This window comes from Rhea pennata, chromosome 2 (genome assembly GCF_028389875.1).
Source record: "Rhea pennata isolate bPtePen1 chromosome 2, bPtePen1.pri, whole genome shotgun sequence".
NCBI lineage: Eukaryota > Metazoa > Chordata > Aves > Rheiformes > Rheidae > Rhea > Rhea pennata.
The window spans coordinates 124,280,814-124,300,505 of NC_084664.1; the positions used below are offsets into that span (position 1 = coordinate 124,280,814).

The 19,692-nt window shown below is 37.1% G+C and overlaps 1 protein-coding gene across 2 annotated transcripts; it reads left to right on the forward strand.

Annotated features, from left to right (window-relative positions):
• Nucleotides 1-514: 514 nt before the first annotated feature.
• Nucleotides 515-17,216, forward strand: LACTB2 (lactamase beta 2). 2 transcript variants are annotated; one of them, XM_062570286.1, is made up of 7 exons: nucleotides 515-667; nucleotides 2,041-2,204; nucleotides 3,555-3,681; nucleotides 5,977-6,155; nucleotides 12,130-12,278; nucleotides 13,643-13,724; nucleotides 16,349-17,216. In XM_062570286.1, exons 1-7 carry the CDS (start codon nucleotides 546-548, stop codon nucleotides 16,387-16,389), a joined length of 864 nt encoding a protein of 287 aa, XP_062426270.1. In that variant the 5' UTR covers nucleotides 515-545; the 3' UTR covers nucleotides 16,390-17,216. The 2 variants fall into 2 exon arrangements, with proteins under 2 accessions (XP_062426270.1, XP_062426271.1); XM_062570287.1 differs by having other exon boundaries at nucleotides 16,352-17,216.
• The last annotated feature ends 2,476 nt before the right edge of the window (nucleotides 17,217-19,692 follow it).

A 19,692-nucleotide genomic window follows, 5' to 3' on the forward strand; every position in this document is an offset into this window, starting at 1 on the left:
CATTTAAGCAAAAAAAAAAAGCCCTACCATGGAAAACTTTTTTGTGCTGGATGTTTGTATTATCACTTTATGAATGCACTTACGGTGTCAGGATTTTTGTAGGTAAAAAGCAATCAATTAAACAGTATTTGAACACAAAACTTCAAATTCCAACATTGTGAAAGGTTGCCTAACTACAGTAATATCAGCTACTCTAACTGCAGTTTAAACCATCTTTATTCTGCCTTTCCAGGCCCTGTCAAGGGGGGGAACGGCTGCTCTAGGAATGAGGGCTGAGAGGTGATTAACACAGCGCACGGCGCAGCCGCGCAGGTGACTTCCAGCGCCCTCCCCCTCCCCGCGCCCCGCCGGCAGGCACGACGGCGCGGGGCGAGCAGCGCCCGCACGGCCTCGACGACGCCGCCGCCGCGCAGCCGCCGCCACCGCCCCCACGGGGGGCGCGGCCGAGGGCGGCCGTCGCTTCCGCCTTGCCGCCGAGGCCGGGCGGCGGTTGGCGGGGCGGCGGTTGGCGGGGCGGGGCCTGGCGGGCGGTGGCGCCGCGCGAGATGGCGTCGCTGCTGCCGCGCATGGAGCGGCTGTCGTCGCGCGTGGTGCGCGTGCTGGGCTGCAACCCGGGCCCCATGACGCTGCAGGGCACCAACACCTACCTCGTGGGCACCGGGCCGAGGTAACGGCCCGGCTCGCGGCCCCCCTCCCCTCGCACCCCCCGCCGGCGTTGCCGCGCGCACCGGCGGCCTCGCCGGCGGCTGCGGGCGGCTCCGCGGTCGCGCTCGTTCCGCGCCGTCTTGAGTAAAAGCGAGGAGGAAAGAGCTCGCTGGTTTTTCTTTATTATTACTATTTTTTTTTCTGAACTAGTCACCGGCTCGGGAAAGTGTTGTGTGAGGCGGAGCTCGGCGGCGGGCGGTGCGTGTGCTGCCGCTTTGGGAGGCCCTTGCGCCGTGAGGGAGGGCAAGGCGGAGCCGCCCCCGCGGGCTTGCTGGGCCGCTCTGCCCCGGTGAGAGGCGGCAGGAGGCTTTCCTGGCTTCTTGCTGAAGCCAGCTGCTTTCTCTCGGAGCACAGTGTTACGTTGGTCCCTACGTGCAGTGTGGAGTGTGCAGGGCTCAAAGAAAAATGATTTTAACTATTAAAAATAATAAGCTTTAAATGGGGGGAAGGGAAAAGCTGGATGTACTATGAGTCTAGGTGCCCTGTCAAAGCTACAAGGAAGTTTGCTGTTATCAAAGGAAAAAACTTGTAGTAAATGATTCATAAGACTTGCTCTATTTCCGTGCTTTTGGAAGTCTATCTGTAGTCGATTACAAAAGGACTTTAAATGATAATTCTTACAACTTGCCCAAAATTGCAGATTTGTGGATTTATGTATTAGCCACTTTGTTAACTGTTCTGTCATAGTAGAGAATATCATAGAGGAAAAGATAAAGGAAAAGATATAAGATATATATCTTACATTTCAAGTGTAGCAAGTTTCCCATTAACAAATACTAACTTTGTAACTTAGTAGATTTGGGCAAAAAAGTTAGTGTGGGCAACTGTGCCTGCCTGGACCCCATGTGATTCTTTGTGGAGTAGCCCAAGGATCTGTAATATCCTGTAGATTCCAGGAAATTAGTACAAAGTCCCTGGATCTGATTCATATTAAACTAGTCAAAAAAAGCAAAATATTGATTTGGGTTCTGTGATATATGAAAGCAGGGTTGTTTCTGTCCACAGGTGAGCTGCAGCTAAAAGCAATATTTGAATGGTATTACACCTAATTTGGAAAGATACTAGAGCCAAGATGGTTCTCTGTATGTTATGGGAATAATCTATGATTGGAATAATTCATACAGAATATTGAGTATGTGGGAAAATTATTGTTGGCATTTAATTGGTTTAATGATTACAAACTGTCATAGAGGTAAAACTTAAGAGCAAACACCCATTATTACTACATTTACATGTTTGAATGCAGTGTTTGGGGGAGGAGGTTAAAAATACTTTAACTGTCTCATGAGCGCTTTTAAATTCTGTTTTTTTCTCCATTTTTTCGTCTATATGCAGAAGGATCCTTATTGACACTGGGGAGCCGGCTATTCCTGAGTATATTGGCTGTTTAAAACAAGCACTGTCAGAATTCAACATCTCAATTCAAGAAATTTTAGTAACTCACTGGCATCGTGATCATACTGGTGGAATACTCGATATCTGTAAAAACATCCCAAATGGTAGGCCAGCAGTTTCAGATATTGCTGAAAATATATTAGATATGTAGCAAGAAGCAACTCTTACCTGATGCTCATATGTAACAGTCAGCTGGATTATTGTTTTAGAATCTCCATGTAAACTGCATGTAACTTCATGATACCATTATAATGTGTAGAATGAGATCAGTGAATAATTTGAGTATTATAGTTGTAGTACTACAGTTTAATACCTGTGTATAATTTCATACTGATTTTTTCATGCTTGAATGATGAGAGAGAACCTAGTTTACCATCAGCAGTGTACATAATATGAAGAAAGAGATATGAGAAAAGCTTGATACTTCTTGTTGTCTACAATGACTCTAGTGGCAAACTTACTTTTATTTTCACTTCAGTAAAAGCAGTAAAGAACTTAATAACTTTCTTTCTGAAAAGGAAACAAAAATTTAAGATTCTTTACAGGACATGATTGGTAATTGTAGGTAAATTCTTAGGCTTCAAGTCATGAGGGGAAGAGGCTGAGGGAGTTTTCAGGTAAATTCTAATCTAAGTATTTCATGTTGGTACACTGTAGGTGAAGTGACATTTCTGCTTAAAATCTGAGAAGAGAATAAGAATCATGGATAGTGCTGTTCCTTACTTTGTCAGACTTTGTCACAAGCTGCAGCTTTATCAGATTTTGTAACATTGCCAGGTGCTTATCTCCAAAGAAGCCTGGACACTACTGAAAACAGTATTGGTTTCAGTAAAGATTTTGATCCTGTCAGTCCATAAGGGTGGCTATCAAGCCCTGTAAAGGTTATACAGTTACCTGATTTTTAGGTTGCTATCCAGAGCATCTTGTCTAGTCCAGCCAAGTTATTCAAAGAATGTGCACGGTTTAGAACTGTAGATGCTGAGGGAAGTTCGGGTCAAAAAGAGAGCCATTCAGATTTAGGCAAATGCTGAATGGTGCTTTTATGAATCCTAAGTCAGATTTGAGTGCAGAAATCTCTGTGCTGCTTTAGAAACTCGGTTTGGGGTTTTTGTCAAGAATCAAGAAGAAACATTATCTGTAAAATATAATAAATCAATAATTTACTAATTTGGATTTTGCTTTTCCATCTTCAAAATTGATGTAGGCCCACAATAAATTGGTATTCAGATGTAGAGCTTTTCCCTATTGAGTGTTTGTGGCTGTAGAATAAAACTGCTTTATAAACATAATAGTATAGAATTCCTTATTTTTAATTTGACATTCGTATAATGTAATGATTAATTGTGCTTCTACAAAAAGTACCCTTGCCGTAATGACATTTAAAATGTGAACCTCTTTTTTTGACATATTTAAAATGTGAGCTTCTTTTTTCTTTCTTTGCTTGCTTTAAATAGACTCTGAATATCGCATCAGTAAGCTTCCACGTGTCCCTCATCGTGAAGAAATAATAGGAGAAGGAGAACATAAGTATTCATATCTTAAAGAGGGAGATGTGTTACGGACAGAGGGAGCCACACTCAGGTAAATGTCAGTCTCTGAAAGTTTGCTAGATCACTTTTTCCCTCAGAATTATGGCTATCTTAATTTTTAATGATTGGCAATCCATACAGATCCTACCAATACTTACTCACACAAGTAGACTTCCTATCATGAGCCAGGAGGGATTTGTATTTTAAGATTATCGTGAGGAATTAGCCTGTAGTTTTGAGGCAAAGAAGTAAGAACATTTACCTTGAAAATACTTTAAGGAAAATCGAACAGGATTTTACACACATTATCATTGCTGTTAGATAAGTAATTATTTTTAATGGGGAAATATACAATACTCTGTATGGACAATTTAGCATGCCTCTCTTTTTACTGTAAAAATAAATCCCAAGGAGATATTTTTTTTTTAATTTTAATTGTTTTAGCTGTCAGTTTTTTGCAGAGTGTTAATTTAGAATCATAAGGTTGGAAGGGACCTCTGGAGATCATCTAGCCCAACCCTCAAGCGAGTGGCCCATACGGGAATTGAAGCCACAACCTTGACCTTAGCAGCATCCCACTCTAACCAACTGAGCTAAACCTGCCCAGTTTAGGAGGGCTTCTTCCCAAGAGCACATTGCCTGTCTTGTTAGCATGAATGAATCTGAAACAAAAAGCCACTCCCAGTTCCCCCCAGCACCTAAAAAAAAGCAGACCCTTCTCTCTCCAGAATTCTTTCATTAACAGGGCAGGATCTGGCTGTTTGCCTCATTGCTTAGGATTAATCTTGTTTTCCTCTGTTAGATGTAAAGTATATACCTCCTGTAGAATACATCAGGTAGCTGACTGGAAGAAAACCTATAAAAAATAAAGTATATCACTGATAAAAAGCATTTTATTTTATAAGTTTAAAAAATACATAGAGAGATCCAGGGGTGATTCAGGACATATCACTACCATGAGTGGCCCATTTTTGCACAGTGGAAAACAACTTGTTAAATGAGTCCAAGCAAGACAGAGGTGGCACATTTTGAAGTTTGCAGTTATGTAACCAAACTTTACATTTCATTAAAAGCATGATGAATTCTCAGCTTGATACAGTCAGTATTTTAAGGATACTCTTTGACTCCTCACTGATTTTAAAACAGTGTTATCAACATACTACATTTTTTAGTTAGCAACCTTCAAGTTTTCAAGGAAGTGTGCTAGGCTGTGTTTTTTATCCATGTTGGTAGGTAAGCTTCCTGGTCAATTTTCATCAAGAACTGGAATATAGCACTTTCTACAAAACCAGGATAGAATCCATCAGCTTGATTTTATGTTGCCTCTGCAGGGTGATGGGTAACCTGCTTTCTGCTGAACTCAGTATCCTGTAAGAACAAGGGGATTGCATCAGATACCTCTGTGTTTCTGGCCTCCCAGCCGTGCTCTGGCTTGGCTGGGTGCTGTTTCAAATTGGCCTGTATACCATGTTTGGCACCAGTTCTGTAAGCTTCTGATCACTGCTTTGATGCATCTGCAGGGGAGCAGAACATTCTAATGAATCGCGGCAGTGATGCTGCTCTGAGTTACATAATTTCAATTTGAATCAGTCTCAGTGTGAAGCCTTCTGCCTTTCAAAAGTCTTAGTGAAAAGATACTGCAGTGCAGCTTCTTAGTAGGTCAAGTTACTATGTACATGTCAACTGTCCTTTCACCCTTCGCTGTGTTTTAATGCAGTATTCAATCAAGCTGTGGGATCCTAAATCCTTACCTTTAAGATATTTAATGACCTGCATATAGAACAGCTAAAAGATCATCATTTCATGTTGTATTTGACAGCTCCGCTCCACTGTGTCCTGGGGCTTTGGGGTAAAAATAAAATTCAGGAAACAGAATTTTCTCTGAGTTGGATATGGAAGTATATAGTGAATTTCTAAAAGGAACAGCAACATCGTCCTTAAACTTGCAGTTAGCAGAAGAGGGTATGTCAATAACTTTACATTTTTCAATCTGCAAATAATGTGTGAATTTTCCTTTTCTAAAGCTTCAGAGTAAAGCCGTCTATGACACAAATTCTACATGGCTAGCCAGCTCCCTTATAAACTATTACAGAATGTACAGATGTTACTATGATGTTCTGTGCAAATAAAAGTATATTTGAGGCAATAATCTGTGTAGTTCTCTACATGGTATAAGAAAATGGACTGGAATTAGACAAAATGTTATCCTCTTGACATTAAGTTTTTTCACTAATTATTGTGTACTTCTTTATAAATGTAAGGATGTATTTTTTTTATAGCTTCTAAAAATGATATATGTGTGACTCATTAAAAAATGTATATTTTCTTTTTTTGTTGTTTGTAACAGAGTTTTATATACCCCTGGGCACACTGATGATCATATGGCTTTACATCTAGAAGAAGAAAATGCTTTATTTTCTGGTGACTGTATTTTAGGAGAAGGAACAACAGTAATTGAAGACCTGTATGAGTACATGAAAACTTTGAAAAGATTATTACAAATGCAACCAGATCTAATATATCCAGGTTAGTAGTTCTATTTTATTTGTGTAATTAAATGCACTATATAATTTTTAAACATCTCTTCTAAGGATTTGAGAATTCTTATTACAGTCAAACATTATTATTAATGTAACAACTCAAGTTTGTTACTTAATGTGTCCAGTGTAAAGCCATTAAGATAACTTTATGGCATGGATTGCAGGACCATAAAACTCTGAGTGATAGATGTCTTTCTCTCATAAGTGGGTTTTTGTTGTTGTTTTTGTTGTTTACTTTTTTCCATTTCAGGAAATTTCAGTATGAGTTTTGTGCTTTTGACATGTTCCCTACCAAAAGCCTAGAGGCTACTGTAGAGAGCATGGAGCAAATTTGGTTTTCTTATGTTAATCTATAATACTCTTCTGGAAGGGAACAACAGTCTTTTTTGGTCCTTTGCCATACCTTCTTATGGGTAACATAGTAATGTTTTTTGAGAAAAACTTCTGTCCTTTACATCACAGATTAACCACAAATTCATCTTGGTAGGCTGCAGAACGGTAAGATGGTTATCTTAGTTAAAGACTTAGCTTGAATTTGAGCAAGAGCCAAGAGGTCAGACATGCTGTTCTAATAGTAATTTGCTGAATCTTTTAGTCAATGACTTTAGTGTTGTTTTTTTTCCCCCTCTATCTCCACCAAACCTTGGGAATGCATTTAATTTTCATGTAAGCTGTATATCTGTTTCTCAAGATTGCATTTTAAGAATTCATTATGCAACTAAGGTTTAAGCTCCTCGTTTTCTTTTTCAGAACTACGTATGAGGGCTTTTTCTCACCACTTTGTTTCATCTTTTTCACACTAGTCATTTTGAGTGATTGTATCTACATTCTCATTTCTGTCTTCTTCCACTAATCTTTTATGTTCAGCCTATGTAACCAAATCCCTTTTGTCTTCATTCTTAAAATATGCTTATTCTTAAGTAAGCACTTATAAATAGCATTTTTATGCATAGATCGTAAAGGAAAATGGCATTATATGTATTTCATGGATGAGAAAGCTGATCCAGACAGAAATAGTGACTTACTCATGACTATTGACTTAGCTACTGGTAGAATTAAGAATATTTTAGGCTTTTGGATCTCAATCTACTGCTCAATCAAATGTTCTTTTTTCTTCCTCAAATAGCTACAAAACACAATCTGTTTCTTTAATTAAATTTCTGCCTTCCAAAAACACATATGCTAAATTGTATTATGTTCATCAGTTTTACCTGTTGTATTTAAGTCTCTCCTTAGTTATTATTTATCTAGATTGCACATTCACTAAGGTTGAACATTTGTCCCACTTACCTCTAACTGTTTACTACACTGCTGTAAATATTAATGCTGTACTTGCAATTAGGAAGACAATAGGATAGTATGTATTTTCAGATGAGTAGCTATGTATTGAGCAGGTTTAGAACTAATTGATATTACAAGATAACTATTGCCCAATGAAAACAATTATTTATATTACTGGTAGCTATTACAGTAAAATGGTAACTATAACAGAAGATACTTTGTTTTGCCTACACATCCTGTGTAACCTAGGTCCACTGACCTTAGTATAGTTTTAAATGTTCATAGTTCATGTACTATTTCTCTCTCCCCTGCCTGTATTGTAGCACTTGCATTAGGGGGAGCATGATGAATTTTTGTAACAGATTGACTGTTTGCTAAGTGTGAGTAGCTGAATTTGGCCAATCCTTTCCATTCTTTTTAATTTAATGTGGAAGGGACTTCAGGCAGAATGCGCATTACAGCCCATTTACAGCTAATACTTCATAAGAATCTTTGGGAACAGAAAAAGGCTGTTTTAGCCAGCAGAGGGCTCCCAATCCTATAACAATATACAGTGTTACTTGATAAGGTAGAAAAAATGATACTGTCTGTGCAAGATTTTATGATCCAGTTATTTTTGAGTTTTACCCTTTTGGGTTTAAATTATTCACCTGTAAAGTAAGAGAATTGCTATTCCTTCACAGGATGATATGAGAATAAATACTGGTTCTAGTTATCTGGGCCATATGGAGGCCTCAAATAATATGAAGCTGTCTGACCCCAAAATCTAAATTATTATTAGAAAGATGTTATACTTCACATCTGAAGATTTCCTAATTTCCACAGATGATAGTTAGTTAACTTCATTAAAAAAATATATTGCTGCTCATTAAAAATGATAGATGGTACAGATCCACACCTAAGTCTAGTTCCAGGCTTTCTGATACCACTCTAAAATCTGTATGTGCATACATAATGGCTACAGATCATGTGGTGTGGTGGATATGATTTCCTTAACCTTGAAAAATGAGAGTTCCGTTCCAGATCCTGTCATTGGTTTTATAGTCCACCTAAGTGAATTAAATAATCTGGAAGTGCAGGGACTATTTTAAGACCGTATTGTGATTCCATATACAGACCTTAATTTAAAATACTTTCATGTGACTTCTGTCATCAAAGAATGTAAAGGAATGGACAGTTACTATTATAGTTTCTGTCTACATATCTTAACATTATTTTTATAAATTTAAACTTGTCTTTTTACAAACAGTAACATATTTACTAGTGGGCCTGTTATATTCTTATGTTGCAAGGAAATAGAGCTTCAGACTAAATATTTGAAATCAATAAATATTTTAAATTATTAAATATGTGCTTATGGTACAATAGTTTATACTGATATATTGCCTAAAATTTATTTATTATACTGTCCTTACATAGAATCGTAGAATCAGTAAGGTTGGAAGGGACCTCTGGAGATCATCTAGTCCAACCTCCCTGCTCAAGCAGGGTCACCTAGAGCATGTTAGACAGGGTTGCATCCAGGCAGGTTTTGAGTATCTCCAGAGAAGGAGACTCCACAGCCTCTCTGGGCAACCTGTTCCAGTGCTCCGTCACTCTCACAGGGAAGAAATTCCCCCTCACGGTCAGGCGGAACTTCCTGTGCTTCAATTTCTGCCCATTGCCTCTTGTCCTGTCACGCGGGACAACTGAAAAGAGTTTGTCCCCGTCCCCTTGACACCCTCCCTTCAGGTACTTGTACACATTGATAAGATCCCTCCTCAGTCTTCCCTTCCCTAGGCTGAAGAGGCCCAGCTCTCACAGCCGTTCCTCATAGGGCAGGTGCTCCAGCCCTCTGATCATCTTTGTAGCCCTACGCTGGACTCTCTCCAGTAGCTCCATGTCTCTCTTGTCCTGGGGAGCCCAGAACTGGACACAGTACTTGAGATGAGGCCTCCCCAGGGCTGAGTAGAGGGGCAGGATCACCTCCCTCGACCTGCTGGCAACACTCTTCCCAGTGCACCCCAGGAGACCATTGGCCTTCTTGGCCACAAGGGCACATTGCTGGCTCATGGTCAACTTGTCATCCACCAGCAATCCCAGGTCCTTCTCTGCAGAGCTGCTCTCCAGCAGGTCAGCACCCAGCTGTACTGGTGCCTAGGGTTATTTTTCCCTATGTGCAGAACTCTGCACTTGCCCTTGTTGAACCTCAGGAGGTTCCTCTTCACCCAGCTCTCCAGCCTGTCCAGGTCTTTCTGAATGGCAGCACAGCCCTCAGGTGTGTCAGCCACTCCTCCCACCTTGGGATCATCAGCAAACTTGCTGAGGATGCACTCTGTCCCCTCATCCAGGTCATTAATGAAAAAGTTGAACAGGATGGGACCCAGTACTGAGCCCTGGGGAACGCCACTAGCCACAGGCCTCCAACTGGACTCCACGCCACTGATGACGACCCTCTGAGCTCTGCCTTTCAGCCAGTTCTCAATCCACCTCACTGTCCACTCATTTAACTCACACTTCCTGAGCTTCTCTAGGAGGATGTTATGGGAGACAGTGAAAAGCCTTGCTGAAGTCAAGATACACAGTGTCCTCTGCTCTCCCCTCATCTACCCAGCCAGTCATTCCATTATAGAAGGTTATCAGATTGGTTAAGCAGCTTTTCCCCTTGGTGAATCCGTGCTGGCTACTCCTGATCACCTTCTTTTCCTCCATATGTCTGGAGATGACATCCAGAATGAGCTGTTCCATCACCTTTCCAGGGATGGAGGTGAGGCTGACTGGCCTATCGTTGCCTGGGTCCTCCTTCTTGCCCTTCTTGAAGACTGGAGTGACACTGGCTTTCTTCCAGTCCTCAGGCACCTCTCCAGTTCTCCAGGACCTCTCAAAGGTGGCAGAGAGTGGCCTGGCAACAACATCCGTCAGCTCCCTCAGTGCCCGTGGGTGAATCCCATCCGGGCCCATGGATTTGTGGATGTCTAGCCTGCCCAGAAGGTCTCTAATCCTATCCTCCTCAACCAAAGGAAAGTCTGCCCTTCTCTGGACTTTCTCCCTCACATCCAGGCTGCAGGATTCTTGAGGGCTGCCCTTAGCAGTGAAGACTGAAGCAAAGAAGGCAATCAGTAATTCTGCCTATAAGATGAACTTCAATGTTTATATTAATTCCTAGGTCATCTGGAGTCAGTACATAAGTTGAGATGCATCAATGGTTTTTACTTTTGCTGAAGGCTAGTTTCCTTTGACACTACTTTTTATTTCACAAATATTCAAAACTTGAAATAGTTACTCTTCTGTAAGCTTCTGTCCTCAGGCAAAATAAGCTTTAAATTAGAAAAGTCTTAAAACTAAAACTTCATTTAACCAGTTAACAACCCAAAAGTACAAGTAAAGAATATGGTGTTGGTGGTGGTCAGGGGAAGCCAGGTTTGTTTGATTCTCAAGTCAGTCTCGGAAGAAACTTTGATTCAGACAATACCCAATAAATTAAAAAAAAAAAAAAAAAAAAAAAAGTTACTTTTACAGTAGTCTCCTTGTCTCGTTGTTTTATAAATGACTTGGACTTTAACCTGACAGAGTTTGAATTTGCTGCTGCTTTTGCCTTTGAGGTATAGAAGCAGAAGTACAGGAAAGCTCACTGTAAAGAGCATGTGAGAAATATTCATATGACACTGCAAGTAATTTTCTCCATAAGTAAAACATAGTTTAATTTGTGTGCACATAACATCTGTCTGAAAAATATTTTGATTTCATTATTTTAGTGTATCATGAGACAATATTAACTTTCCGCAAAGCTTAATGCTTTATCAATAGAAATAGCAACTCAATCTTTTTCTAATTTGATTCAAAGACCTTTCAGTAAGTCTAGCATTACTGATCTGCCATGATAAATCAAGGGGGGGAAAAAAAGTATGTTCTGTTTATTAACTTAAATTCAGCTAGACTTAAAATGACGCACGTATGCACAGCCTTTCTTGTGCATTGTTTATTCCTGCCTCCATGTATCAAGATTGATTCGTTGATTTTTCTTTTATTTATATTTTTAAGCATGTGGGTGAAAATATGTACTTGGAGCAGTGTGTGAGTGAGTTTTGAAGATCAGTCATGGAAGGTCTAATTCCTATAGCTAATATGTTACTTCTCTTTCTTTGCTAGAGTTATCTACCCCCACAACAGACACAATAGTCTAGAACACAAGTCTGCCGCAGCCATGACAGTACACAGTCCAGTATCTGTTTAAACCATCAGTATCAATATCCTAGGGTGAGAAAGGCAGACAGAGGTAATAAAATAATCTGAAACTTATCTTTCAAACCCTTTTAAGTAGTGAACTCTTTTTATCCTTTTTAAACAGAATATAGCAGTCTTTCCTTCCCTTCTTTATTCCATCAGAAGTATTACCTTTCCCTAATCAGACTGTTTTGGGTTTATTTCCTTTTCTCTCCCTTCCCATCTTCATCTTTATCATCTGCAGACTATGATGGAGACATTCAAATTTAATTTTGGCCTATTTATATTTTTTAAAAATGCAAAGAACTTGTTATAATGTAATATCAAGTATACTCTGTCAGAGTGGTATGTACACAGATATTTCTCCTTCCATAAGACTTCCACATCCACCAGAGCTTACATTAGAATTAATAAATTATAGCATGCTTAATTCTACTTTTAAATAATAGCAGTCTGATGCATGTGTTTCAATTTAGGTCATGGCCCAGTAGTACATGATGCAAATACTAGAATTCAAGGATATATTTCTCACCGAAATGCACGTGAACAGCAAATTCTGAGTGTTTTCCAGAAGAATACTGGAAAATCATATACATCCTCGGAGCTTGTAAAGATAGTATACCAGGTAATTACTGATAAAAAGGTTTTGGATGCAACTGAAAGAATTGAGGTTATGTTCACAAAATTGTATGCAACAGCCTAAGCATTTAAGTGAAGACTTAAATGCTGACCATGATGACTTTTTAAAAAAGATTTCTACATGTTCAAGACACGTGTGACTCTGTATTTAAATAATACTGCTTAAGCACTGTATTGGATTTCAGTCCAGATGATTCTTACTGACTTCCTGCTTCACTAACTAAATGGTGCTAAGCTTGGTTTTATAGGACTAAACAAAAATAAAGTTTCAGTCAGAGTGGAAAATGAGTTGACTGTTTATTGTTGTTTTTCTTTCATTCTGTATGTTAGCAAGAAAGATATTATGTCAAAGTGTGTTTTGAGTTTCTTAAAAGATTGGCTAGAACATCTAGTTCCAGATTCATCAACCTGCAGAAGAGTGCAGGTGCACTGCAATTTGACAGGAGCTGGATATTGCATTCAGAAATTAGGTAGTTCATGGATGTCATTACACAGGTGTAAGAATACTTTTGTGCTACTTCATCAATCTTCATATAACCTCAGTAATTTGTACATGTGGTAGAAATCAAGTGTACCTGTGTACATTTGGTATGAAAGTACAATCAGCTTCTCCTGTCACTATTTTATGAGAATTTTCTCTGTACTACTAAAGATTTGATATAAAAAAGTGTGATTGTAGTCTTTTTAAATATTTTCAGAAGATTCACAACTCTTACATTTTTAGGGAATTTTCTCCTGCCAGACTCAGGCACTCATGTATTATTTGTAAAAGAACCTTTTTTAATTTTTTTGGAAGATGACATTACTTTTAGGAAGATAGTGCTGAAGAAGGGAATTTTGAGAAATACTATTGATTTTTACCCAATCAGCATGGGAAAATTTTAAGATACACTTCACTTCCTTGAAGGTGTTGTGTTTTTTTTTTTTATTTGTTTAATCATTTACAGACACTAATCATTAAAGGTTTTTAAACTCATGGAAATGTTATCATGGAATAGAAGTAATAGGTATCTATGGAGAAATGCATCTTTGAACTGGTCATTAAGATTTAAGGAAAAAATGCTTAACTACACTGACAAATACAGACCAAGTTCTGAAGAGCAGTCTTAGTGTTGGCCAAAGTTTGCATAATGCAAAAAATAAGCAAAATAAACAAAAATGTATTATTCAGCTACTAGCTTAGCTGGTGTAAACTTTGATGTACTCATTTAAGCTTTTTCTTGCTATGTAAATGTATGCTGAATACAGATCCTCTTTTTCTGAATTACCGTGTTAATAAACCGTGGTTTCTCTATCAAAATAATTGGGAGACATTTAAACAAATATAAAACATATATTTGTTTTCATTAGGACATTCCTGAAAATTTACTTAAAGCAGCAGAAAATAATCTCATAGTCCATCTGAAGAAGTTGGAAAAAGAAGGAAAAGTGTGTAAGTTGTGGAAAAAGGCTCATTTTGATTTTCTGTGTATTGTTTCTCATATTATAGTGCATTGTTTCCTGGAAAAAAACTGCAGTTAGTTTGTGACACAGTTCATGTAGGTGTCATTCAGACAATTAAAAGTAGAATTAGGTGTAAAAAGGCTATGATTATAAAGTATATCTGCACTTTTAGAAAATATTTTATAAAGTATTTCTGATATTCTGAAGCACAAATTGCTGCAATGCATATACCTTTAAATTTTGATTTGGAACATATCCTGGAATATATTCCTAATGCTATCATCTATGCTTTTTTAAATATTTTCTGAAATGCTTACTAAGTATACACATACACAGTATTTATAGAATTTCATTTTATGCTTGTGCCTTCTCTAAATATGTATGACTGTATATTTGTGTCTAGAGATGGTTAGATCATGAAATGTTCGTTTTTATAATTTCAGTACAAGTTATAGTATTTAAGCAGTGTGACTATATTTAGTTGACTGTTTTTATATTTAATTCTATTTCTGTAATAATATGAGCAATTGGAAATATTATTCAGTCAGAGGCTAAGGAATGTATTTCTTTTGGTAGATTAAATAAGTATACCTTGGCCTGACTATTCATAGTGGATGTTTAAAACATCCACTATGTTTAAACATGAATGTTTAAAAAACATTTATTTTCAGCATTTACCAACTTAATGATATCAAGTTACTGTATTTTTTCCAAACTTGGATCCTCTGTTTTAATCATAAATCAGCTGTTGGGTTCAGTATTGTTTGAACATGCAAGACTTGATTTTTGTAATAATAGACTTGATTTTTATGTTAATAGGCTAGGATCACTCCAATAGAGTTGTTGCTAAGGTTCAGAAAATGAGGTCTTCAGACATACTTTGTGTAGAATGCCATGGCAACTTACTTAAATGATCCATTGGCTTCCTGCACTAGCTTTAAAGTATGATCTCAATTCTTCATTATTAAAATACATGATTGAACTTGGTCCCACACATTATATTCAGTTTGGCTACACAAGTTTCCTTTGGGCTAGCAGATGCTGTTGATTAAATTTGCTCCTTCCCTTTCACATCAATAGTTCCTAAAGTAGCTGTGATAACAGCATTTTCTGTATAGATGAAGTAGTGGACAAGTTAACTTTCTCTTTAAAGGAAGACTTGCAACCTTCCCTACAGAAGACTCTGTGTACACACCTTACATATCCTGGAATTCGTTTATTGAATTGAGTAAGCTTGTAACTTTCGAACAATTATCTATTAAGCCAGTTCTTCTCAAATCATTTTTCATACTTGCTCAACGTAAATAGTTCCATCTTCCTCAGAAATCACCTTTGAATTTTAAAGAGACAGCAATTATGGAGCTTCAGTCAGATGTCTGTGTGCTTCACAGAGTAGCAACTGCTACTGTAAAGTTTTAATAACTAGAGGGTGTACTAATCAGAGTAATTCTTGCAACTCTTTTACTCCAGTTGAAGGTCCTTGATCCAGGTGTCTATTCCTGATTTCCAAGGAGCACAAGAAGTGCCTTTTAAATTTTCTTCTATTTTTTCTTAATATTTTATTTGTGCTCATATAGAAAGAGGAAAGCAATCTGATGAGAACAGTTGGGGTTTTTTTATGTGCTAATCTGTACAGTGTAGAAACATTTGCTAAATTTTTAAATGTAAACTAGAACCTGGATCTGTGAGGCACACTTAACATCGCATGAACTTTGTGAGTTTTTCAGTTCAAATTAAGGACATCTGTTAAGGTAAATTGATTACATCGGTCCTAAGCGTTTAGCACACAAATACTTACATGCTCATTTTATTGTTCATTTGCCTTTGATATGATGTCCTTTCTGCTTAGTTTGAGTTCAAGTCTTTCAGGTTTTGTTTTCATTATGAAAGACTTGAGTTGCAGTCATGACTCTGCTCACCTAATTTTCACAAAATATGTTGTCAGTATCAGTAACAAATATAATGGACACATTCTGCTGTTAATGGAGAGCTACCCCATGCAAGATGTGGCCATATGCTGTCTGCTGGAGTTACTAATTCACCACTTCATTCTAGGGGCTGCAGTTGATATTGTCACAACTTTCATAACTTCAATTAGAAGTGATACTACTTTTATTGATGCATATATCCTAGTTGTTTTTCACATTTTGAAAACACAGCTGCTGTGAAGAGATCAAAATAATTTGTTTTTTTTTCCCTTTGCTTGATACCAGTGATCATGGTCTTAATCTAGCAGAACAGATTTTTTTTTTCCTCTAAAGTTCATAAATTTCAAAAATGCAACAAATGCATGGCTGCCACAAATTTCTTGATATCTAGAAATGTTTATGTTCTGTCCTTTAAATAACTATAGGATAATTGAAATCTTTTTTTTTATTAATCATGCATTATATCTTTAGAAGTTACATTGTTACAAGACAGTTTTTGAAAATCAGTTTTCATTAATGCTGAACACTGTCCTGAAGGAAAATATTCCAACAGGCAGGTCTTTAAAAAAAGTTATGTATGTACTTAGGTACACATGTACATGTTTGAGGTTGAATTATAGTCTAATGTTTATATATAAGATCTAAATATTAGTTTGTGACTAATTTGTGTGTTTTTTTTTCTCAGCAGTACACGAGGCCAACTTCAGATGGCGAAACAATTTGTAAGTTACCCAAGATTGCTCAAGGATTTTCTCAATCTGCACAGTAGCTACATGAAAAAATAGAGTAATCCAGAGAAGCTCTGATAATATGTAAAATTAAAACTAATTCTTCTATCATTTAAAAAAAGAAGTGCTAGCACAGTTTCAAGGCAGTGTTAGAGTCAGTTCACTGATATTTTTTCATATTCTACTCTATGGGAATTTAAAATAACTTGATAGATACTGAGTTAATAAAATGAAATTAGTATGAAAAACTGCATGTTACCTCTGTTTTAAAATACTCAGCTTTATCATCAGAGGCCTGTAATATTATAAAGTTATAAGTTCATGATGTAAAAAATCTATAGTAAAAATAGAAAAGATTTGATTTTAAATCTATTTTCATTTGTTTATGCATTTCAAAAAGGGCTTATCATCTGTAAATTCTAAAAAAAGGTAATTTTTGTTAACAAGTATAAACATTGTCTTTATATTCTTTCTTTCATCTAGCTGCCTGTGTACATCTTTTCTGTTTAATCAGTGAAAGAACTAAGATACGTTTGAACAAACGTTGAAAGTAATTCCAGATTTTTGTATTTTCTCATGGAAACATCATTTCTATCGAATTCATTTTAAGGATTTGTCAATTTAACTAATTAATGTCAAAAATGCAGAAAATTAAGGCACAATCTTAAATTCTTTATTTTCCAAGATTCCAACAAGATTATGATAAAAGCAGTATATAAATTGATATGTATTGTACATAATCTAAGTCTTGTGTATATCACTTTTTAACTAACAAGCTGCAGATTTGCTAGCAGCTTTCTATTAATTAAACTACAAAGATTATAACTAAAGGTTGTTCTTTTATTGTAAGATACTGTGGTGTGTGTTTAAAATACAGTGTGTTTTAAGTGAAGATGAATTTGAACTTACAGAACTTCCTGCTCTATAAAATGAAGCATTGCATTTTTGCAGACTTCATTGATCTGGTTTGAAGCCACATCATGACTCTTGCTTACACTTATGTGCATTGCCATTTTGGGCTCTTCTTCTGGTTGGCTGCTCCTAATTTTTCTTACTCTTCTGTTTTCTGTTTACTTTCAATGTTCTCTTTCAGCCACTTTTTCTTTCTCCCCACTCAGACCTTGTTTTTCTCAACTCCTTTGGAATATTTCTCTTTATATTATTACTCAGCTTTCATGTGGACTTCTTACTACTAATATTTTTCCTGTAGGTATTTCATGAATTTATGCTTATTCTTTCTCTTGTTAAGAATGAACAATTACTTAATCATCACTTTTTTTTCCCTTTTGAAAAACTTAACTTGCATCTTCTGAATTACAGCTTTTTGCTTCAGAAAAAAAAAGAAAGATCAGTGAAATGCTACAGTTTTCTGCCATGAGGGGAAGCATGAGAATCTAAAACACTAGATTAGAGCTGGTTTGGGGAGTCTGTTTTGAAATTATGACATCTCATTACCTTCCTGAGCTAAACAACAAAACTACTGACAAAAAATGTCACTGAATCAGTTTCTTATGTTTTACTTTAATTCAAAATATGTCAGATTGGCTTTAGAAGCAAGTTGTCATCCATTGGAAGCTGCAGTGAAGAAGGAGGTATGATACAATTCAGAGAATTAGATGTTCCTGGTGCTACAGCAAGCACAGAAGATTCTTGGGAGAAGTAGCAGTTTAACTACTCTTAAGCTGTCACTACTGATCATATATGGTGTCTCTGTAACACTAAAAGCAGGGATTGCATTACAATTTATATACGGTGAAGAATACTTACCTGTTACAACATGTTGTAACAATGTTAATCATTGAGATTTTAAATCAGAAGGAATGTTCATTTAAAAAATATAATAGTAATGTAAGCCATGTGCTGTGCATATATAAAAATGTGGATTTGCCTATTTACGTTCAGTGCATTGAATGCATTCATCTATGCAGAATGCATTAAAAATGAAAAAAGAAAACAGGAGACGGCTCATCAAGATGGAAGAGCAAATTTGGTCCAATGCATTAGCTGTCTAAAGAGCTGGGGAATGAAAGTTGGAAGGAGCATGGACTAGGTTTCCAAGCACTTTCCTTCTAGCTAATTTTAAGACCTTGTCCAAGAAATAGCATACAAAAGGTAGGTAAAATTACTTACTAGATTTAAGAAGTAGAAAAGAAGTTCAGTGGTATAACCATTTTAGTTTATTTTGTTTCTAACTTACTAATTTCCTTTTTGGTTTTTTTATTTGTTTTTGCTTAAACCTCTTTCTTGGTTTAGGCATAGCTGGTGATGAGTGAATTCAGAAAAGGTCAGCAAATAGGATGGGCATTGTTCTGTATGTATCTGTTGCCAGTGTAGTGATATGCTTCTGGGGTCTTGCAACCTGAAACAGGTCTCAGGCTATCAGAAACTTGCTTCCTAAATGACAAGATCATTTTTAAAACCTATTTCTAAATGCTGAAATCTAGAAAGAAACTCGGCAAGCGTAGACCATCTCAGAAACAAGAAGCAGACTGGATTGCCAGCTGACAGTCTCAGGTGTTTTACATCAGTATACTTGGCCTACAGAGCTATAAGAAGAAGCAGAAAGAAGGTTTGGAAACTGTTTAGATGCTACAGATGCTGTTTTCCTTTTTCAGTACAGCAGGTTATACCATATCATCAGGAAGAACACAAAAACAAGACGAAACCAAGAAGCTGTGTGTGTCTGTATGAGAGAGGAATGTTGCCAGATGCTCAAGGCATTTGCTGATTGTAGTTTGAGAAAAGGATGTTCCGTCCCAGTCTGTTAGTTAAATCCTGTGCCTTACATTCTATGGAGATGACCTGATTTCTTCTTAGACTGATTTGGGGAATGGATTCAAGACTATATTGCAAAAGGGATTTTAGACTTCGTCCCATCCCAACTGAATGTATTGCATTTCCACGGTATAGTTCTGTTCTCCGAGAGCTATATCATTTTGTTCTTCTGATGCAGTGAATTCTCCCTTCTCTTCCTGCCCATATTGATCACTTTATTCCCTCATCTTTATTGCATTTCTCAGTTCTTACCTTTCTCAGTTCTTCCTTTCATGCTTCTTTAATGCAATTCATTCTAAAGAGAGAAATGTTGATTGTCACCCACTAATTCTAAAATTCCAGCCTACTTACCATTGAAGTGTCACAGACTGTTGAACACTTAAATATATATATATTTTTTAATCTTACAGTTCCTAGGTGTCAAGGAAAGTTGCTTTCAGGAGCAAAAGACTCTGAGGCATTTTTGTCCTACTTCTGTATCTTCATTCCTACACACAACACATTTGGTCTAGTATTCTGGTAAAAG

Excerpts from the sequence above, each read along its gene's own strand:
- LACTB2 (XM_062570286.1), top strand. The coding sequence starts at position 546 with ATGGCGTCGCTGCTGCCGCGCATGGAGCGGCTGTCGTCGCGCGTGGTG. Across the intron at positions 668-2,040 it reads CTCGTGGGCACCGGGCCGAG|AAGGATCCTTATTGACACTG; the intron begins GTAACGGCCCGG and ends GTCTATATGCAG. Across the intron at positions 6,156-12,129 it reads ACCAGATCTAATATATCCAG|GTCATGGCCCAGTAGTACAT; the intron begins GTTAGTAGTTCT and ends GTTTCAATTTAG.